The sequence below is a fragment of the Dreissena polymorpha genome, chromosome 8, assembly GCF_020536995.1.
Source record: "Dreissena polymorpha isolate Duluth1 chromosome 8, UMN_Dpol_1.0, whole genome shotgun sequence".
Classification (NCBI taxonomy): domain Eukaryota; kingdom Metazoa; phylum Mollusca; class Bivalvia; order Myida; family Dreissenidae; genus Dreissena; species Dreissena polymorpha.
The window spans coordinates 62,178,034-62,202,744 of NC_068362.1; the positions used below are offsets into that span (position 1 = coordinate 62,178,034).

Sequence of the window (24,711 nt, forward strand, 5' to 3'; positions counted from 1 at the left end):
TGGTATGTGCCAGTTCAGATCCACATAATTAAATACAGATTGAGTGAAATTACACAAAAATGAACATCATCAGATGTTTTCTTTATTTGTAGGAACGATGTGACGCATACCCTCACGGCCTACTTGATGTGTGCTATATATTTATTTATTCCTGTGCGTAATAAAAAGATTATCGTGGTCAAAATGTATCATGATAATTTAAAAAACAAAATCCAGCATTGTGTATTAAATGAAAAAACGAATTATGTTACTGGACAGGAGTTTATGCTCTTAATGACGCAGCCATAACGTGGATAGATAACCGTGTATCGAGCATAGATCATCATTGTTTTTAATACTTTTATGCAGGCAATTAATGCATCTATTCTCATCGTAATTAATAAGAATTTTACTTAAATTACTCTATATAAAACATTAAATTTGACTATGCTCTTTTTACTCTGCATATCTTTTTTAGAGTTGATTATGCATGAAACAATAATCTGTTAAAAGTTGATATTATAATTTGAGAAATTATTAGTTTATATAGGATCAAATTGTATAAAAAAAATAGTTAACTAAGGAAAGGGTTACATATTATATAAATTACAATTTCAATAAGCTGTCGACGAGTCTGTAGTATCTCATGTAACAATGTATGGCTGATGTGTCCGTGAAATGTTGCTTATACGTAATCAGGTTTTATAAGAGCAGATATTCACAAATACATTTTCCGATCTTGGTCCCACCTGGGATTACCGAGTTTACATCTGCGTGTCAGTTTGGAAGTTGTAATGATAATTATTTGCAAAATACGTTGTGTTCATATAGTGTTGTGATTTACTTTTTTAACAGATAATTAGAGGATATTTGTTCATGTTAGTGTAAGATCGTTTGCTATTTCACGAGTGATCATAGAAAATATATTTTCACGAGTTGCGCAACCAAGAGTGAAAATATTATTGTTTTATGATCCCCAGTGAAATAACAAACGATCTTACACTGACATGAACACATTTTCTGTTTATTTAATGCCCCATTTTCAAGAAAACAATAAACAGCTGTTTCCCTTTCGCAGAAGTTACCCTTTTCCCGTGGCGTGCCTCAATACATTTCAATACACAAAATGGCGTCATTAGTGTTTGCATCATCCTCCGCCAAGAGGAATAGTCCAATATAAACAAAGCTGAAAGGTTGAACATTTAATTTCTCTTGCTAAAATAAGAAAACTAAGTTAAGCATAAAATGACAATGACAATGACAATAGGTTTATTTGTTCTGAAAGGCATCCGGCCCAAAATACAAACATACATGCAGTAATCATAAGTAGTGACATGGTATGTAATATTAACAACAATAATGGTAAGACGTGTAAAGTAAAAACAAAAAAAAGTATAATGCTTATAGATATATAGTCAATCACGTAAGCATTAGTTAAATGTATTTGAAATACTATCGAAGACAGGTGTTATCAAATGTTTAAGTAGCACATTTACGAATGGGGCAGTATCGCATAAAATATACACTATATGCGAGTTTGCCTTCAGTTACAGTAAACTCTCCCGTAACTTATATGCAACGTCAAGATATCTGCCAAATGCAATTGCCTAGTGTCAGACATAATTACCACAAATAAATGTTCTGATATAGTACATTCCAACCAGTTATTCATAAAACATTGGTCTCTTATATGATTATAAACAGGGCAGACTAATAAAAAGTGAAACTCATTTTCGATACTATACACATTTCTATGTAGACACAATGGACAGAATCTATATTCCCTGTCAATACCGACATGACAACCTTTCTATTTTATCACCTTTTTGATGTCCCCATAATTCCGCCGAGTATAGCAATATTGGTTTGACAATTGCATCGAATAATTTTAAAGCTTCGTGGTGTTGGAAGCTGCCAAAATATGTTTGGTAACGAAATATTGAGTCCGCTGCCTTTTTCGCTTGCATTGATAACGTATCCTTGGTTTTCGTTCAGCATAATTTAGGTGTAAAGAATGATCCAAGGTACCTGTAGAGCGACACGACTTCAATAGGCGTATTGTTAAAGAACCATCGCTCATACTGTCTCAGTGGACCACCATTTCTAAACACTATTATTTTCGATTTGCCCAAATTGAGCTGCATACCCGTGGCCTCGGAGAATTCCTGTATTCGATTGATTTGTATCTGCAGTTTGCTAGCGGTCTCGGCAGCTGCTGCGATGTCGTCTGCAAACATCAGTGCTTGTATTTCATCTATTTCGTTGGATATAAAGATTCCACTTCCGCAATGCTGCTTCAAGTGAGTGACAAGGTCGTTGATAAAGAGCGCAAAAATTACGCTAGAACTGACGCATCCTTGTTTTGTTCCGATGTTACAATCAAAATATTCATCGAGGCCTGTTGACAATTTAACACACGAGCGAAGCTGTCTATACATGGATTTACAAACACCCAACAGCAGGCTGTTTTCGTTGACCCCTTTTCGCACTAAGCTGCTCCATAGATGCTGATGCTTACAACTATCATACGCTTTAAAATAGTCAATAAAAAATACGTATACTTTTCCTCGTCGTTTTGTTATATATTTTTGAATAACAGCGCTTAAGTTAAACATATTGTCCGTTGTACCATAGCCAGATCTAAATCCCGCTTGTGACTCGTCGATAACTTCATACTGATCAGCCCATCGTGCCAATCGAGAACTAAGTATTTTCATGAAAACTTTACCCAAGCTTTTTGCCACCGACACAGCTCTATAGTTATTTGGATCCGATTTAGGTCCTTTCTTGTGTATCGGAGTAATCAGGCTCTCGCACCAATCCACTGGAAAATGTCCTGTTGATAAAACAGTTAAACAGTATCTTTATGTACGGTAGTGTAACGTGTATTGCATGTTTGTACATTTCTATGCATTTCTCGTCTGGTCCTACAGCACATCCACTGCGTAATGATTTTAGGCTGGTCACAATTTCATTATCAGTTATTTCGCAGTCTAATATATCATTGTCTCTAGTGTCTCTTACAGAAGGGAAAGTATTTTCGAAGACATGGTTATCATTAGTGTCAGAGAACAATTTTTCAAAATATTCCCGCCAATTATCTGCATCAATAACGTTAGTATTACAGTTATCTCTGCCACTAGCATGTTTAATACTTTTCCAAAAACACCTTGGGTTTTTACTTTTTCAATTAGCAAATTTCTCCGTTGCCTCTTAAGAGACAAACATTTTACACGACAGAGGTTTTTGAACACATTTTTACTTGTAAGATATATGTCCAAATCATGCTTAGAGTTTGTGCGGCGGTATCGGCGTAAATTATGATATTTGTCATACTTCGCTTTAGTACAGACCTCGTCCCACCATTCAGGTTGTTTATTTGTAGTGTTTCGTTTGTTTGTTTTAGGTCTTGGGTGAGAGCGCTTCATACATTAACCAGCGTTTTTAAATAGTGCCACAAAACCATTCAAACTATTGCCAATATCCATACCAATGGTGCTCATAAACACGTCAAATAATTCTTCGAACGTTTGTACAAAGACAGCTTTTGCAGACTCCTGTCAGTTGAACGTGTCAAACAGCTTTAGGTGTATATCTGTTCGTGCTAGTGGATCGGCGTCGACGAGGTCTGTTGTGTCCAATGCGAATTTACAGACTATAGGGAAATGGTCCGAAATGTCCAAAGTGTCAACTTTGAAGTCAATTATTCGCTCGAAAAGTGCCGATGACGCTATGGAATAGTCCACTACGCTTGATTCATCATTTGCTGTGCACGTAATTTCACCATTGACATCGCTAAATCTTCCGTTTAATATATGTAAGTCTTTGGTACAACACATGTCTATAAGCGAAAGGCCGAAAGAATTATGCCTGCAATCCCTACTTTTACGCTTCAAACAAAAGCTATCTCCGGGGTACGGGACATTTTCATTATATATATAGTTTAGGTCATCTTCCTCAATATAGTCTAAAACTCCTTTACCCGCTCATTCAAATCTCCACCAATAAGGAACATTACGTCTCCTAGTTCAGATTCTATTAAACATATTTTTTCATGTAATAATTCGATTCCGTTGTTGTTTTAAGGGTCATATATTAGTGACTGCTCGGGTGCAATATATGCGAAGAATATAACTAGATCTCTGTTTAATTTCACGAACTTCTTGTCCACAAACAGTACAACAGTTTCTTCGAATGCTTTATAAATACGCTTCACTACTCCCTTGTTAATTAACCACGGTTTTATGAAGACAGACACTCCACCAGCACCTCTGTTACCTCGAGTTCTGGTTCTTGGACTATCAAAGATCACATACTCTGTCAAAAACGTACTGAAGTCATCATGTTTTTGCTTCCATGTTTCGCACATACAAATAATATCAAATTCCTCACAGTATTGCTTTACTATCAAATCGTCAGTGTGTTTTCGCAGCCCCTGGATGTTCAATGAGCACAACTTAAGGTTCACTTGCGTTGGTGTATTTGAGCTTTGGCCGGAATACTATATGTCATTGTCAGTAACCGCGATCGGTTGTTTGCTAACGTCATCATACACGTATTTCACACCATCGACAACGAGATGGTCATTTCTAAAGAAAGCGTTTTTGTCATTATCTAGGCACTCTTTGAAAAAATCGTAAAGTTTCGATCGCGATTTCATCACATACTCGTGCAAGTCCTCGCCAACTCGAATTCGCACTTCTTCCCCAGCTTTCCTTTTGGACCTAAATGTTGCCATGATTCTGTCTCTTACCTTCATATTTGCACACTTTATAAGTACTGGTCTTGTTGTCGATTTAGTTGAGAGACGGTATGCAAAGTCAAAAGAGTTCTCATTTTCTGACAGACCCAGCTGACTATTAATAGCGTCAAGTAGTTTTGCTTCGGTTTGTGCCTGGGTTTCGTTTCCATTGTCTTCAAGATTGAATACTTTCAAGTTTTGCTTCTTGACGTATCGCTCGAGATTCTCATGTCTTTTTGACGATGCCGTTAGACTGCCTTCAATGGTGTTTAGCTTTTCTGTTAGACTGTTGACTTGTACTGTTAATTCTTCGTTTTGCTTTTTTAAGGTGTTAATTGTCCTTTTCTAGGTTTTTTACTGTGTTGTCAATGGAATCAAACTTATTATTTAGTAGTTTAACGTTTTTATATATTTCAATCAACAAGGTATTAGAGTCCATATCTACTTCATCTGGCGTGGGGTCAAACACGGATGCGCCTTGTTCAGTTGAAGGTCGGAGCCACGTGTCTAGTGATATATTCGGCGTTGTGCCGGTAGAGATCTGACTAGATATTTGATGGTCAGGGATATTTGAGCCGACATCATGGTCGATATTAGTTGCTAGTTTACGGGTAGTGCTCTTCACTCCGTTTGTCTTCGGGGGTCCTGGGTTCGATTCTACTCCATGTGTAGGAAAAACAAACATACGCGTATGGTAAGCGATATAAACATCATGTCCGTCACTGTTCCTGTCTGTTGCTCTTTTGATTTCGGCATTCTGGACGGGTTAAAAGACCCGATTCTGGCTCGCCACACATTTAAAGCTACGTCCATAATGTTGATTATAGTTATACAGGTATTGCGTAGAGTAATGTCTAAGTGCACCTCATGAGAAAGCACGATAACGGTACTCCGTCAGGCTACACTGTGTCCACAATCTGGTACAACCGACACTTGCTAGCGAAGTCTATTCAATTTTGCTGTCGCTACTCGCAATTACAATAGGCGGATTAGAGAATCACTGTTCACTGGTGTGCGAAATCGTTAGTGTACATTTTGCACTGTGTCCTCTCAATAACCATCGAACAATGAATAATTGTTTTATACGTACTGTTTTTTCTTTAAACATATACATCCAAAATTAGGCACAACATATTCCAGATCTCAATCACTGCTATCCATATATATATTTTTTTCCACAATATTCCGATTTAAAATCCATTAAAACACATTTCATGTCACAGTTAGAAAAAACACGTCTGCACCCCATGACAGTCACTACCCGTGAACTACTGGTAGTGTAACAACGTTTACTGAACAGTACATGTCCGTGATGTCGTGGGAATCTTAAACGCAAATTTTGACATTTGTTCAATCTTTTAGTAATTTAGTGTTTAAAACTGTGGATTAACGACAAACAGCATTAATTTAACTGGTGTTAAGTGTTGGACAAGTGAACCGCTCAATTGCGTGACGAAATTTCAAACTCGACATTTTGGTCATTTCGGACTAAAGGGACAAATGTAAACAGATAATCACGTTGCCCGACAGCGCGGAGCACGTACCAGCTAGGCAAAAACAAGGGAGATTACTTTGCAAGTACTTGTTTAGTGTGTCAAAGAAGGGAAGTAAATCTTGATTTGATAATCTAAAAATAGAAAAAGTAGTTCCTAAAATTTGTTTATTTTCAGTGCTGTTATTTCACTGCAAAATGTCATATTTTTATCATTAGGTATAAAAGAAAGTGTTATATTGCAGACTTAACAGGCTTTTATTTGTAAAATAATTACCAAAGTTAATTTTGATTGATATGTGTGTATTTGTAGTACATAATGGCACAAATTTATATATTATTGCTTTTGATCAGTCTGATATATGTACGTAAACATATAATGCCTATTAAAGTATTTTATATATAACTCTGTGTAAAAAAAGGATAATTATCAATTCTTAATATTTTGTTATGAGCAATCAATAGATGCTACTTTTTTCAAACAAAATCCTAATACAACAATGCTGTTCAGTTTTTGACAAAAAGTTTCATAAAGATGTGATACCCGACACCATACAACTACTATATTAATATATATTATAGATATTAATAGATATTACTTGTACACGATGACATTGACAAAGATACAAATATGAAAACAATAAATTATAAATCCGATGTTTGTTTTTTTCACAGCAATCATTATCATTATTTCGTTATGATATAAACTAATAATTGTAAAGATTTACGGTATTTTAGAACTTTTCTTTTTTCGTCATTCGTGATTGACGGTACCTCTATACAATTCCAAAATTGACGTTAATAGTATATACCTTTAAACATAAAAGTTATTATATATACACATATTATTGTACATGTAATTACACGGATCTATGAACATACTTGCAGAACCGCATATTGCTAAACCTTCGCTGCCTCCGTTTCCGCGTGCCATACTTCAATATCCTCGATTCCGGTAAAGTTAAATAACACCGTTTAACAAGCCACTCTGCTCATGATCCGTCCATGAAAAATATTATGTTCAAAAAATAGGCCAATAATTGTTGACGCCGGGTTTTAAATCGACTTATTGTTTCCTCAAAACGACTATTTCAAATGAAGGACCACGCTTCGCTTTTTACGGGATACCGTTTATGCCATCGTGGTTACACATTACAATCCAGAGGGCGACATTGCGATAGTACGATGACGACAATGCGATAGCGACAACGCGATAGTAAGATGGTGACAATGCGATAGTACGATGGCGACAAGGCGATAGTACGATAGCGACAGTGTGATAATACGATGGCGACAGTGCGATAGTACAATAGCGACAATGCGACAATGCGATAGTGTGATAATACGATGACGATAGTGCGACAATACGATGGCGACAGTGCGATAGTACGATGGCGACAGTGCGACAGTGTGATAATGCGATGACGAAATTGCGACAATACGATGTGTATAGTGCGATAGTACGATGGCGACAATGGGATAATACGATGACGACAGTACGACAACGCGATAGTACGATGGCGACAATGCGATGATACTATTCCATTGTTGCCATCTTACTATCTCGTTGTCGCATTGTCGCTATCGTACTATCGCAGTGTCGCCATCGTACTATCGCACTATCGCATTGTCGCCATCGTACTATCGCACTATCGCATTGTCGCATTCTGATGGCCTAACGGTATTCCGTAGCTTTCGGATAAAACGTTATCGATCGTATGTGAGTGGCTTTCGTAGGTTAAGAAGTCATTCCGCCCCTTAGGCAATACTAACTATCTTCGTATCCAACTAGAGCAAATGGAACGCTCCACTGACTTTTTCAACTAAAAACATATTCGGCAAAGTTTTATGACCGTCGTCCGGTTGTTAAACACGTTTTTGATGCGTTAACGGATCAACGCAATTAGTATGAATCCTGGTAAAGTAACACATGTATCAATAAACAAAGATTGGAAAAATCAATGCAAGACTGCGGGACAACGTTCTAGACTGATGGCAGTATGCAAACATATTGTTGGAGCCCAAACAGAAACACGCATTGTCAGAGCATGATATTATTCGGTCCGAACAATTCCCGGACTTTGGAAAACAATCATATGAGTCGCGTTCTGCGAAAACTGGGTCTAATGCATGTGCGTAAAGTGTCGTCCCAGATTAGCCTGTACAGTCCGCACAGGCTAATCAGGGACGACACTTTCCGCCTTAACTGGTTTATCATGTAAAAGAGACTTCCTGTAAACAAAAAATACCATAAAAGCGGAAAGTGTCGTTCCTGATTAGCCTGTGTGGACTGCACAGGTTAATCTGAGACGACACTTACGCACATGCATTAAGCCCCGTTTATTCAGAGCGCGTCTCATATTTTCTATGCGTTCGTTTTAATTCTGAGACAAAGGTTCCCCAGTCCATGGTTTGTTTATTGCACAGATAGAGTGAATATCTCATGGCTCTTTTGTACAATGTTAAGAGTAATCATGTTAATAGTATGTAAGAAATTTGGAAATTGTTAATGTGACCTGTGCGCGGACCCCAAACTATAAACATGATGGGAATTTAGGAGGCTTATATCTGGAAAAATCACTACAATCGTAAGTATTAGTGTAATTGTTTTGCGCACTTAAGTTTCATAAGTATTACTCCCTTTACGTTTAAGTAGGGGTGTGATAACATATATGTTGTTCCTCTTGTAATTAATTCACTGCGTCTTATTTTGAAAATCGATATTTTATAATTTGTTTATCTGCAAATAAACAATCATTTAGATGTGGTAGTTATAGCTTAAATTAAACGATGATACTATCGAAACAGCATTATTTTATACTGAACTATTATTCTGATTCAATCAAAAATGGAGAAACATATACAGAACAACTTGCGCGCTCTGAACGCACATTTCGAGTTGTTAATTAGACTTTCGTGAGAGTTCTCTCGTATTCGGCCTCAGGTTTATACTGCTGTCTTTAGCCCAATAACAATGCAATCATAAAATCAGAAAAATGATATGATTGTATGATATTAACCATACAATGGCATTAGTTTGTAATTAAAAAAGCAACCCCAAACTGCCTAAAAACCTGAAGCAAATGTGACTACATATGTTAAATACAAGCAATTTTTAATAAAACAGTGACTTTGTAGTCGTTATGTCAACGCGAAACAAAAGTTTTTGTCTAAGTGTATCTTGGAATAAAAAAAAAAGATAAATATATTTAATTTCTTATCTAAAACACTAAAACCCATGCTTTATAAGTATTCGCCTTAACATGTGCTACCATTGCAATGACGTCACTATGTTTCTGTCATCTGCATTCGGATGAGAAAAAATACTTCTCATCTGCAAACACAAAAGTATTGCGCGAGGAAAAATGAAATCGTATATAATTACTTTCATTTTTAAAGGTCATGTTTTACAGTTTTTAAAATTAATATTGTGGTGATTTTTGAGACTTTTCCGTAAAGTGGTGTTTTTTGAGACTTTTCCTTAAAACATCTCATGCACATGTTGGCGAAAGTGTAAAAAGTATATTAGTATTACCCATCATAAAACGTGAATAATCAAACAGGTAAGTTAAGTAAACAGGCACCCGGCATTTAGCTGCTTCCCCTACACAAAGCTGTAGTATCATCTCCCGGCTGCTATCATCTTCAAAAATCATCAAATTTGTCGATAATTGGAGTCGTGTTCTGAGAAAACTGGGCATAATGCATGTGCGTAAAGTATCGTCCCAGATTAGCCTATGCAGTCCGCACAGGCTAATCAGGGACGACACTTTCCGCCTAAACTTGATTTTCGGTAAAGAGGGACATCATTGACACTAAAAATACCATTAAAGCGGAAAGTGTCGTCCCTAATTAGCCTTTGCGGACTGCACAGGCTAATCTGAGACGACACATTACGCACATGCAGTATGCCTAGTTTTCTCAGAACACGACTCATTGGATCTGATACACACTAACCAAACAAAGCAAGTCATTTTTTACTTATGTACCTTATAGACAAACATGTGTATATGTAAAAAAACATTTCGACTATTTTTTTGTTATTTTATAAATCAAACCGACAATTTTGAGGGGCTTTGGAAGGGCAACATCTCGGGGTAAAGGGGTGGGGATAGCAGCCGAGTTCCTGTGGTTGAGAAGCGAACCTGTGTACACAAAGTAAGTGCTGCAGAAAAAAATGACAATTTTATAGCAGTTTACACAATATTACTTGATGTCGATCAATATCATTACAATAATTGTTTATACAACTAATAGGCGGAGATGTATTACAATGGTCAGGTTTGTTGATCTCAATTATTATGTATATAAAAAATAGGTCGTATGTCATATGCGGCCAGGGTAACTTTAAACGGGCCTGCGAATTTTGGTCAGGAGCTATACTGTCCGCCATATGGTCTCGCAAGGTTTAATGGACTCATCGGATCCAAGTGTTATAGTGGTAAGTAGCCCTACCTGTCACGCAAGAATCGCATGATGAACCGTGTTTTTCAATTCGCTAAGTCGTAGTCGACAAGTAATAAACTCTTTTTCTAACGCTAGACAAAGTAATACAAACAGTAGGATTTGTAATTTAAAAGCGGAACATCGTTTCAATAAATATTTAAACAGAATGTATTACTATCAATCTTTACTAAAGTAACACTGGACATGTGTACAACATATTAAAGAATTAATGCAAGAAGATGTTTTAGTATAAGGTGCAAGGGATGCAAATTAAGCAGTTTTAAAACTAGTTTGAACACTGTATATGGGTCTTGTTCTGAGAAAACTGGGCATAATGCATATGCGTAAAGTGTCATCCCAGATTAGCCTGTGCAGTCCGCACAGGCTAATCAGGGACGACACTTTCCGCCTAAACTTGGTTTTCGGTAAGGAGGGACTTCCTTGAAACTAACAATACCATAAAAGCGGAAAGTGTCGTCCCTGATAAGCCTGTGCGGACTGCACAGGCTAATATGGGACGACACTTTACGCACATGCATTAAACCCAGTTTTCTCAGAACACGACTCATATTATACGTAGCGATATATGGACATCGATCAGTTTCAAAACAAGTTTGAACACTATTTGTCATATGTGGGGATGGTGTTGTAAATAAAATAGAAGCTCGTCCGGGCTATACAACATCCGTAAATGTTTTGGTATGTAAACTAAGAATATTACCCATTTATGCCTAGTGGACTCTCCCATCCTTCTAAATTGGATATATTTATTTTCAAAATTAGGAATGTCTAGTATATTTATTTCTATATTTAGAATATTTCTTACAGAAATTCCTTTGAGCAAACAGCGTAGACCCTGATGAGACGCCGCATCATGCGGCGTCTCATCTGGGTCTACGCTGTTTGCCAATGCCTTTTTTCTAGACAATAGGTATAAATGGGTTAACTAGAATCAGTTCTCAAACGATTAGTTCAACTATTTCGATACTTAATCACATTGAATCGTAACAAAAAAAACAATTGTTCAACGCATTTAGTTGTAATGTATTTATAATTTGACAGTTTTTAAATAAATGCGCTTCTCAAAAACATAGTTATTAAGTAAGTCAAAACAAACTATACACACTGAAAAATATAATATAAATCACTTAGTTAAAAGTAGAACAAATATAAGTTGGAATTCAACCCTTGACTAGGGAAACATTTTGAAAGAAAATACAGTAAACATTCCTTTAACAAACTGCTCTAGCATGCCTACTTATTGACACTCTTCAACATATGGATATATAGAAAACTAACGAATTTGACGTAATCATAAAGTTCTTTTTAATCAACATATTATAATGTATAACATGATTAAGGATATCTATCAATTATAGGTTATTGAGACACCATATACACTGTTTAGGTACTTGATTATAATTACCAACCTAAACCGACAGTCTCACCTACCGTATCGTAATGATTGGCCTGGAAATGGTGATACGTATCATATCAAGTCTTGTTTATCATCGGATACGTCATTAAGAGGCCAAAAGTCGTCCTTTATGTCCGCCTAGTGGAAAGACGCCGTGGCGGAAGTAAGGAAACCAAGCGCTAAACGAGAGTTGCGACGACACTCCAATTCATTATTGCACACTTATCGTTAACCCGTTGCATGCTGGGAAATTTGTCGTCTGCTAAAATGTCGTCTGCTGAATTTGTAAAATTAGCATTTTCTTCGATTTTTTTCAAAGAATACTATCAGAATAGCAAACAGTTTGGATCCTGATGAGACGCCACGTTTTGTGGCGTCTCATCTGGATCCAAACTGTTTGCAAATGCCTTCAAAATTCGGTTCCAGCACTGAAAGAGTTAAAGCGATCGTCTCATACTTCTGGTTTGAAGTTTAAGGTCAACTATAACGATGAAATATTGCAATTTAAAAGACTGAGCATCCGGTTTGGGCTTAACTTTTTGATACAGGCAATTAGTGTCGAGTATATTACTAAGAATGTGTATACACTATAAAACATTTGTAGGAAACACGAGCACGTGTGACTCATGAACAAATAGTAGAAAGGATTTATAAGTTTAATAAGTTTTATACTCTTTCAGAGTTTATTTAGTATGTTAAGGTACAATAACGTTCATAGCGCAGTATAGCTAATATTAAACTTTGTTCACTGGACCTTAATTAATGATTAAACATGAAGTGCAATAAACATAGCCGTACGTTTGCATTAAACGCAGATTCATATTTCATTTCCAATGTGTTCAAACATTCGCCCTACACAAAATTAACCGCAGCTTTTATTTATGACCGCTACAATATTTAGAACAGTGATCGAATCACATTGCTATATTCATAATAATTAAACTAGATCTAACAAAAACAACGTGATCAAACTTTAACACTAAATAGCAATGGGTTTTAAAGTCCAAATTATCGTTCTAATTAATTAGGTTGAAACTGGTGTGTTATCGGCTACCGTGTTCGGTATATTATCTAGATAAATCTATTTAATCTTGTTGTACATATACACGATATATATTCTGAAAAGAGAACAACAATTGTGAAATTAATATGAGCTACGTTTTTAGAACAAGCGGTATTTGAATGGTATTGTTTAACATTGGAGTCGTTTTAATAGCATGTTGGATTGAAGTGTTGAACAGTTAGACAGAGAAAGTTAAAGAGTTGTTAATTTCAAGCGGCTGACATCTTGACAATTCTAAATATGAACACGTATTAATGAATCCATATTTAGCAACAGGAACAGTTCAGGTAAGTAGCTTGGTTATAACATGTGTGTCGATTGTGCGAAATTTGGATTTATGTTTTGTTTGTTCATGTACTGTTCAATTCGGACTAAGTGCCATTGTTAACGGTTAAATGTGTTATGTTCAATCGGTGATTTCGGAATGCTAACACACACATCTCCCTGTCACTTTTTAATTACATAACATTATTGCAGCTGACACCAGGCACGGAGAACGAGTTTTAGAGGACGAGCGGGGTCTTTGTCAAGAGTGCCAGAGGCTCTGTAAGTTGTTTTTCACTTTTCTTATCGTTTAAGTTGTAATATTCCAAACTATTCAGATTTTGATTATATGATCCATTGATCATGCTGAATATCTATTGTTTGTACTGTTTAAACAATGGGTTGTCATACATTGTTAAGGAGTATCACTGAACAGTATTTTACTAGTATAGCATATATTGTATGTGTATATATTTCGTCAAATATTTACTGAATTCAGTAGTGTAACAGGTCTATAAAATTAGTGTTTTGTAACCAATTTCTTGTATGTAAGGTGGTGTATCGGTTGTGACTAGTTAGACACGCAGAAGTTCCGGTTTATAATACTTGGATTTACGTCTTGAGATTGACGGTTCAAATATCAATTGGAATCTTGCATGTTTTATGACATCTTTGTGCCAGGTATGGTGATCTTTGTTTAAAGGTATCTGTCCCTGTGTATTTCCTGCATTTATGGCCCAACTCGCTTCTATTTTCTTCTTTTTGATAAAACTCTTGGGCTGTCAATAACTTTTACATTGACCTTATCGCAACATCCGGGCACTTGCGTCAGTTAGAGTTACATGCCCCTTGACGACGGTGAATACAAAAGCGCTGTCGCCATTTTATTTGCATTGAAATATTAAACACTGCTCGCAATTTTCTTAAGTTAAGGCACATCTTCGCGACCATTTTTTTAAGAATAAAAATACCCAGAAATAGAAATTCTTTCATAATAAATTTAATTTAATAAACGAACACAAATAAGGATGAAAACAAACAACCAATAAATTTTAAATATATGCAACATATAGAAGCTGATTTGAACCTCTATATTTTTACCTTATTACGTATTAAATAAATTGTCATGATAAATGTTATTGTTTTTATTTAATTCACACCAATTTCGACACTTTTTGTTTCCGCATGTTAGGTATTTGAATGCCCCTTTCTTCATCACAAACCGATTATCTCGTTATGATCGGATACTGTCCAGACAAATAAACAACACGGTGTCATAAAGCCAGCTGGGGACCTATACTTGGGGCTCTGCATAAACCACATGTGGTCATTAAACACAATTTATGATACCTCTATGTCATCTCTTGTCATACTGAGCAGTCATTTAAGCCAAATTTTAAATGCCAAAATAATTGAATATACAGTTGCTTTATAAAACACGTTGACACCTTAAATAAACATTTAATTAAATTAAATGCAATATTTTTCATTTGATTGTTTGCATCAGTCTTAATATCGTGTAAGCTTTTGTATTCTGGTGTTTAATTGCCCCTTTGTTTTGCATAATCCGATTATCTCGTTTTGATCAAATATTGTCCAAACTTAACTGACAAAAAGGTGTCATAAACCACACTGGGTGGTCCAGACAGTGTCATTTAACATGATAGATGCCACCATGTCTCCTCTTTCTGGTAGTATTAAGCAGTCAATGGGATGAATAATTAACGCCGATGTACTTAACAGTTGCTTAAATTAGATATGTGACATATGGTCAAATATAAAGTCATGTCCAATTTAGATTATCAGAAATTTACACCGTAAAGATACTAGCCCGATTAATTTATTAAAGTATTTAATAATTATAAAATTAACGTAAAAAAACAAGTAACGTATTTAGCGTGTATCAGTTAATTAAAAAGACGTCATTCCGTATTAAGATTTAATGTTACGACAATAAACGATCGACATCATAAAAAAAGAAATTACGTTTGACAGCAACGGGGGTAAATAATGTTTGAAAAACAAATATTTATACAGATATATGTGTGTAAATTTTAATATTTGTCACTCGTACTCATTACAATGAACACAACTAAGGCTTTCAGTAAGTCATGTACCAGATGTCCCTACGTATTTTACAGCTTCACATTAGCATGATAAATTGACATAGTAGAAATATAATTATAATGTTCGAAGATGAATGAACCCTGAAAAGAACGACAATACTCATTACATCAACATCTACAAGGATACTCCCATTATTACAGAATAAACGAATTTACCCGGTGTCTCAGTGACAAAGTTAATCATGAATGTCGCCGTACTCGATCGTCGCCCACTTGGTCGGGTCATTTTTCCAACATCTAGCTTGCAATTTGTACGGACATTCGTTAAGTCCAATTAGTTTTATTTTCTGATCATATCGGGCTTTCGAAGTGCAATCTAACCCTTCATAATAGTCAAAAGACATTTTAAACACCAATTACAGGACATTTAATTACCAATCGACTTCCCAATAGGAATGCAATTGACGAAATATCAGCAGAGGTGCTCAATCAGCATAGTAAATTGACCGTATCTAGGGCATTGTTTTCACCGTCGCTAAGGGACTGCCCCTTTTGTGACGTCATCGCGATAAGGTCAATTGGTTGTTGCACATCACTTTCACCTTGAAATATTAATATTACAGCAGTCACAGTGCTAACCTCCCCCAAGGCTGAGAGAGACCAGGTCGAGCGTAGCTTATACTCCGTAAGTAAGATGTGCAGTTTGTCAAAGTAACGATGTATAAACACTATTGTTATTGTCACTGTGTTGTTTTCAGGATACCTATGTTTTAAGATAATTAATGTTATCTTTATATGCCATTTGTATGTTAATATGTTGATTGGAACCACCACACAGCATACCATTATGTTTTAAAGATGAATATGAGTTTGATGTGTATGTATAATTATTGAGTATGGTTACCACGGTAACCATCTATAATTTGTAACCTTATTATTAAATATGCGTATTGATAATTTGTATATTTTCAGGACGGTCAGTTACAGATCAGTTTCAACGCTCGTATATTTATTATAAATCCACTCAATAAACTTGTATCTGTCAGTGCCTTTGTTGGGATTCTGCCCCCACATTTTGGAGCTGCCAGTGTAACAAATGGAGCCCCCAGTGAGGATTGTCAAGTGACAGGAGTGGACCAGCGGAGCATTTGAACAGATGTTCGTTTTGATACTTAAAAAGGTACCAAAACATTAAGTGATCACATTAATACATAATAAATATTGCGCATTGTGCCGGCATACAACATAGAACTTCAGGAGGACTACACCCAGTGACACACATCAGGATTGAGGAACTGTATTTTGAACAGTAAAGTACTGTGTGGTGGAAAAAAAAAATCTATTGTGTATGGTGGTGAGTGATTGTATTAAACAATGTATAAGGGTTTTCACTAGAATTGCATTCGGTATTTCAAGAATGTCAAGCATTCTTATTACCATTGAGTGTGCAATATATATCTATTGAAAACTCTTCGAAAAAAAATAAATTTAAACATGTATATATAATTACAATTGTTGTACAGTAAATGTGAGAGAATTATTTTTTGTGTGGTAGAAAAAAAAAAAAAAAGTTTTAATACACATTTTAACTAAGTGACTGGATTAATGGTGATTAACATGCATGAAATATGTAAATACATTTAACTGTAACATTTTAACATTCACCCTGCACTAGTATTGTATGTGGACAGCCCATATCTCTTCTTACTGTGGACCAACAATCCCCATCCCACCCTTGAGATCGTTTATGGTTGGTGATTTATGTTGTTTCATGGATTGATTCTTTTTGGGTTGGTTTTTACTTGCTCAAGGAGACTACAGTTGAACTGGTGAATTGTTGGAAGATTTGAAGTAGTTTAGTACATGATAAATTTAAGTAACAAAGTGTTAATACTGTTAAATAGATGTATGCCTAACAAGATTACTTTGTAGAACCAGTATGCTTCCGCATGCAGTATATACAGGCTGCGACAGTATTCGGGTTCCAGTCTAACCCAGGGTTTTTTCTCCACTTTTTGGGAAGATAGCCCATGGCTATGGAATTGGGAATTTTATCGGCATTTTCATGAAATTGGGAAAATAAATACATTAGCCTTTTTTTCCACATGAAAAGTCCACTGATTAGGGAAATACTAAATTTGATATAACTCTTTATAATCATTCAAATTAAAAGAACAAATTCATATAATACTTTGTTAGATGTAATTGAATTGAAATTGAGATAAAATACGCATAAGACTTCTTTAAAAAAAAAAAAAAAAAAAAATTTTTTTTTTTTTTTTTTTTTTGGTAATTGGGAATTTTTGGCCACATTTTGGGAAAAAAGTATACTTTTTGTGATTGGGAACATAGCCGAATTTCGGCTATAAAATCGGGCCAAAAAAAACCCTGTAACCAGTTTGCAGCGAGGTACATTTGTTACTGTCAACAAAAATAAATTGAGCCCCTCTGATAATTAAGTTATTAGAGGAGTTTTGTTGTGATCAGTCTGTTGTCTGCCCTCTGATAATTAAGTTATTAGAGTTTTGTTGTGATCAGTCTTTTGTCTGCACAATATTGTTACTTACAATTTTAATAGGTGCATAATTATTCAGTGCTAGGTTAAAGACTTGAATGTGAATGAATGACTACTTGCTATTAAAGTATCTGGTGTAAAACCGAACTTGTTCTAATACACATGGATTAAGTAGTCGATAGGTAGTTGTACTGCGTTAAACTAGTTTAGTGGGCCCATCATAGTGTTAAGTGTAGTGTGTAACTATAGATTAGTTTAGTATATAGTACTTTGTGTAATAGACATGTTCGGTTATTAATTGAAAGCAAGAGAAAGTGTGAAATAGTTTTATTTTTTAAGAATATATTTTAAATATTAAGCATGGCTCAAGTAAGCGAAGATGAAATTGCCTTATTAGAGGTTTTAAAGAAAATGAAGTTAGAGAAGCCTGATGAATTAGAAAATGTGTTGTCACAGAAACTTAGTAAGGTGGAAGAAGTTGTTAAAGACAAAGATCCACTAAGATTTCCAAGAATCTCATTGTTTTACGGAGAAACAGGAAAAGGTGAGGTCTCGTACAGAGCATGGAAATATGAAGTAAACTGTCTTCTGAGAGAGAAAGCATATTCCAATGCAAGCATGTTACTAGGCATCAGACGCTCACTTCGAGGGGAAGCGGCAGATATGGTCATGAGAATAGGGGAAGAGGCAAAAATACAAGATATTCTTGATTTGTTTCAAAGTACTTTTGGCAATATAGAGACTCCTGAGTCAATTCTTAAGAAATTTCATGCCTGTGAACAAGGTGAGAATGAGCCTGTGGTCAATTATGCTAATAGAGTAGAGGAACTGTTTTCCCGAGCTGTAGAATTGGGAGATCTTCATAGAACTCAGCATATTTTACTTAAAAGTGTATTCTATGAGGGTCTGAATGTTGAAATGAAAATCGCATCTGCTTTCAAATTTGAAACAACCTCTGACTACAACAAATTTAAAGCAGAAATAAGGAAATTAGAGTCTGAATTGCAGAGTAAAAAGCCCAAATCCAAACAATGTCAGGCGGCAACAGCACATGTCAAACCAGAAAAGTCAGAATTAGGTGAAATTAAGACTTTACTTGAAAACATGAATAGCAGAATTAAAGTATTGGAGAAAGAAAGAGAACAGTACCAGATAAATGCAGTACAGAAACAACAAGGAAATGACTACAGACAACAACAACAAGGAAATGACTATATACAACAACAACAAGGAAATGAATATGCAGGTAATACAGGTATATATGCTAGGGGGATGAACCAAGGGTTTCGCTTAACAGGAAACAGAGGACCTAGACATTTCCGTGGTGTAAGAGGAAGATTTCAAGAGAGACGACCATACAGAGGACATGGCAGAGGAAACAACAGCTATAGACCAAGAAGACCATTAGGCAGTAATACTTTCAGGCCCAACATACAATGTTTCCAATGCAATGAATTTGGACATTTTGCCAGTAACTGTCCTTTAAACGAGTAAGTGTCTCTATGGCGGGTCAGGATAGTGACATAAAAAACCAAGCTGACCCCAAATTAGTTGGAGAAGCTTTAGAAGTAAGTATTTTAGTAAATGGAATCGCGACCACAGCATTGTGTGATACAGGGTCATGTGTGTCTACCTGTTCAGAACAGTTCTATAATGATCATTTGCAAAATATAGAATTGAAACCTCTCAGTAAAATACTAAAAATTGAATGTGCTGATGGCAATGTTTTACCTTATAAAGGCTATATTGAAAGTTCATTGAAAGCCTGTGGAATACCTGAAAATCAAGAACAGAAATGTTTATTGCTGGTGGTACCGAATACACAATATAATAACACCACACCAATACTTCTAGGAACAAACATTCTAACAGAATTACTTAGTGAATGTAAGGGTAAGTTTGGAGAAAAATTCTTACAAAATTGAAAATTACATGTTCCTTGGTATTTGGCATTCAGATGTATGGTTTTAAGGGAAAAGATGCTAAAAAAGATTGATTTTAGATTGGCTATTTTACGCTCAGTCGAAACCAGCAATATAATGGTAAGACCAAATCAGTCTGTTTATATCAGATGTATCACAGATAGGGAGTTGAGTTACCAACCTACAAGTGCATTGGTACAGGAAACCGGTGAGTCACAATTGCCCAAATGTGCAGAGATTACCCCAGCCATAGTACAATACACTGGAAAGAAACAGGAAATAGTTGTAAATGTAAGCAATACTACAAACAACGTCTTACAAATTTCTCCCAAAGCAATTGTAGGTGAACTTCAACTGGTCACACTTGAACGTGAGAATGAAGAGGATACAAACAGGACACCACAGGATGTTTTAGACCAAGTAAATATTGATCCTGATCTTACTAGTGAGCAACATGTCAAACTAATGGAATTACTTGAACTTCACAAAGATGTATTTTCCACATCAGAAACAGATATTGGAAAATGTGATATAATGAAACACAGGATTGACCTAACAGATGAGACTCCATTCAAGGAAAGATACAGAAGAATCCCACCGGCCATGATTGATGAAGAAAGAAAACATTTCGAAGATCTTGTAGCCAGCGGAGTAATTAGAAAATCTATGTCACCCTGGGCATCAGCAGTAGTCATATGTAGGAAACACTCGGGTGCTATAAGGATGTGCGTAGATTATAGAAAATTAAATGCACGTACAATCAAGGATTCTTATGCCATCCCCAGAATAGATGATATTCTAGATTGTTTGCATGGTTCTAAGTACTTCTCTACCTTAGATATGAAGTCTGGGTACCACCAAATTGAAATTGAAGAAAAACACAAAGAAAGGACTGCTTTCACTGTAGGCCCTTTAGTTTTTTGGGAGTTTAATAAATTGCCGTTTGGATGCACAAATTCACCCGCAACATATCAGAGGATAATGGAAGAAATTTTGGGTGACCTTAATATGAAAATATGCATTATATATTTGGATGACGTGATAATATTCAGCTCCACGTATGAAGAACATTTGCAGCGCTTAAATTTCATTATTTCGCGTTTGAAAGCAGCAGGAATAAAGCTATCACCTAACAAATGTCAATTTTTAAAGAAAAAAGTTAAATTTTTGGGTCACTATGTTAGTGAAGAGGGCATTGAAACAGGTCCTGAGAAATGTGAAAAAGTAAAAAATTATCCTAGACCAACTAATCCAGATCAGTTAAGATCATTTTTAGCACTAGCTGGTTATTACAGGAAATTTATTAAAGGATTCAGTTCCATAACAAAACCATTATCAGATCTTTTACCCCCAACAAGTGAAAAGAAAGGAAAAATAAAGAACAAGATAGAATGGAATTGGGAAGAAATCCATGAAAAAACATTCAACAAAGTGAAAGAATTTCTTTCTTCTCCACCAATATTAGGGTATCCAATTTTTGATTCCCCATTTGAATTGCATACCGACGCTTCTGGATCAGGACTTGGTGCAGTTCTTTACCAGGAACAAAATGGCAAGAAAAGAGTCATCGCATATGCTAGTCGTAGCCTTAACAAATCGGAAAGAAACTATTCAGCTTACAAATTAGAATTTCTAGCTTTGAAATGGGCAATAACAGAAAAGTTCAGTGACTATCTAATAGGACAAAAATTTAAAGTGTACACAGATAATAATCCTCTTAATCATATTTTTACTACAGCAAAGCTCGAAGCAACTGGACAGCGATGGGTGTCGGCCCTTAGTGACTACAACTTTGACATAATTTATCGCCCTGAAAACAAGAATACAGATGCAGACATTATGTCTAGATACCCGTTACAACAGGACAATACAAAAAACTTTGAAACAATAGAAAATATAAGTATAAAAGCCATATGTAATTCAATACAAACAATACCATACATAGAAATCTTACCCTGCAGCACATTGAATATTTTAGATGTTATGGAAGAAACGGGAGAAAAAATGGCACAGGTCGAGTTACGGGAATTGAGAAATAGTCAAAGAAATGACCCTATTGTTGGTGTCTGGTTGAGGGCATGCCTTGATAAACAGTTTCCAAAGAAATCTGTTCTAACGAACACACAACACCAAACAATGTCAAGACATTTTAAACAATTTAAAATTATTCGTGGACTTTTGTACCGGGAAATGACTGAAAATGGAACACATGTGAAACAGCTTGTTTTACCAAGTATTTACAAGAAAGATGTTCTTCAGGGATTACACGACCAGGTTGGCCATCCTGGAAAAGAAAGAACTATTTCACTGATACGCGATTGATTTTATTGGCCAAGTTACACCAAAGACTGTGCTGAATGGGTAGAAAATTGCCCAAGATGTATACGAAGGAAGTCTTCTACCAATATAAAGGCGCCTTTGGTGAATATTCAGTCATCTTACCCATTAGAATTAGTTTGTACAGATTTTCTAAAAGTTGATGAATGCAAAGGAGGAATTAGCAATATTCTTATAATCACTGACCATTTTACAAAATATGCAATTGCAGTCCCTACAAAAAATCAGACCGCGAAGACCACCGCGGAAGCTATTTTAAACAATTTTATTTTTAACTTTGGAGTTCCAACCAGATTATTATCTGACCAAGGTACAAACTTCGAGTCTGAAGTAATTTCATGAATTGTGCAAACTCATGGAAATTTCTAAAGTAAGAACTACGGTTTACCACCCTCAATGCAATGGAAGTGCAGAAAGATTCAATAGAACATTGATTAACATGCTGGGAACTCTTGAACCAGAAAAGAAACAAAATTGGAAGAAATTTGTGCCATCTTTAGTATACTCATACAATTGCATAAGACATGAGTCAACAGGATACTCACCATTTGAGTTAATGTTTGGGAGAACACCAAAGTTACCGGTTGATTCTATGTTCCACATTGACAATGATGATTTGGTGTCGAAAAGACTAGAAACATGCTGGAAAATTGCAGATCAAACATTGAACAAGTCCAGATCAAAACAAAAAAGTAATTATGATCGGAAGGCAAAAGCAGTCACTATAGATGTTGGTGACAAAGTATTAGTAAAAGTCCTTGCATTTTCGAAACCACATAAATTAGCTGATAAATTTGAGGAAGATATTTTTGAAGTCATAAGTCAACCAAATAAGGACATTCCTGTCTACGTTGTGAAAAGTACCAGTGGTAATGAAAAAACCTTACACCGCAATCACCTTTTACTATTAAAGGAAGAAGAAAAGCAAGATGCAGCAGAGGAAGCAGTGGCAAAGAAACCTGTTCCAAAACCTAAAAATAAAGTGAAATCCAAGGATGATTCTATTGTAGATGTAAAACGAAAAGATAAGGGTGATCATGATTATAGAAAATCTGAAAGTTTAGAGAACTTCAGGCGTGAAGAAGCGAGTGAATCGGATTTCGACAACTATTATGTAGTAAAAAAGAATACAGACAGACCGGCCGTTCAACAAAGCAAAGATAAAAGAGCGACTACGTCATCTTCTGTGTCTACAGAAATGGAGGAGGTAGTACAAGAAGGAACTGATGCTGATGGACAAGAAGGGGAACAAGAAGTTAATTTAGTTAAGGAAAACCCAGTAGAAGACCAAATAGAAGCTGCATCTAATCTAGGCCCATCTATGGAAACTAGACGTTCAACAAGAACAAGAAAGAAACCAGTTTGGTTTCAGTCTTACCATGTGGGACAGCAACAGGATATGACCAGATTGCTAGAAATGCAATTACAAAGTACTAATAGTAATGCTGAATTGTTAAGAGCATTGCTCAAACAATAATAATTGTTTTATTGATTTTAAACTTTGTATGATATATGGATTGGTGAGCGATACATGAGTATTTGTAAAGTAATTTTGTATACTTATACTTTCCAATTTATTGCAGGAGCAATTATCAAGAGAGGGGAGAGCAACATAACCTGATAATTGTATTTTTTATTTGTTTTTAAAATATTTTTTAAGTGAATTTATATGTTGTTTTTAATGAATTTTGCGTTTGTCTTTATTGCAGATAAGCTTGCACTTTGGACATAAACCAGAGACAGTAAATACTGTAAATACTAGACATTATTATGAGGAAATGTTGTATATAATCATAATAATAACAATTCAATACCAGTGACATGGTTAGAGTAGTAAGTAATTAATTACTTACTAGAAGTAAAAAAATTTTCCTGTTATAAGTAGAAGTACTACCAGTTTGGTATCGGTGTTGTTTATGTGCTTAATATAAGTGAGCATAGGTTCAAGTCGTGACGACTTGATTTTCGGAGAGGGGGAGAATGTAACAGGTCTATAAAATTAGTGTTTTGTAACCAATTTCTTGTATGTAAGGTGGTGTATCGGTTGTGACTAGTTAGACACGCAGAAGTTCCGGTTTATAATACTTGGATTTACGTTTTGAGATTGACGTTTCAAATATCAATTGGAATCTTGCATGTTTTATGACATCTTTGTGCCAGGTATGGTGATCTTTGTTTAAAGGTATCTGTCCCTGTGTATTTCCTGCATTTATGGCCCAACTCGCTTCTATTTTCTTCTTTCCTTTTTGATAAAACTCTTGGGCTGTCAATAACTTTTACATTGGTTGTTGCACATCACTTTCACCTTGAAATATTAATATTACAGCAGTCACAGTGCTAACCTCCCCCAAGGCTGAGAGAGACCAGGTCGAGAGTAGCTTATACACCGTAAGTAAGATGTGCAGTTTCTCAAAGTAACGATGTATAAACACTATTGTTATTGTCACTGTGTTGTTTTCAGGATACCTA

General features: G+C 35.6%; 1 protein-coding gene across 12 annotated transcripts in view; it reads left to right on the top strand.

Moving 5' to 3' along the window:
* The first annotated feature begins 13,063 nt into the window (after positions 1-13,063).
* Positions 13,064-24,711, top strand: part of LOC127841554 (uncharacterized) — a 79,998-nt gene continuing 68,350 nt past the window's right edge. For 3 of the 12 annotated variants that reach the window (XM_052370457.1, XM_052370460.1, XM_052370463.1), the window contains exons 1-5: positions 13,064-13,425; positions 13,616-13,684; positions 16,092-16,153; positions 16,441-16,822; positions 24,569-24,630. Coding sequence is in view for 2 of the 12 variants with exons in the window: in XM_052370456.1 (XP_052226416.1) it covers positions 24,378-24,402; positions 24,569-24,630 (87 nt within the window). In the remaining 10 variants the exon portion in view is untranslated. Of the gene's footprint in view, positions 13,426-13,615; positions 13,685-13,858; positions 14,084-16,091; positions 16,154-16,440; positions 16,823-23,730; positions 24,403-24,568; positions 24,631-24,711 lie in introns of those variants that run through there. The other 9 variants (XM_052370458.1, XM_052370462.1, XM_052370459.1 and 6 more) reach the window with 7 other exon arrangements.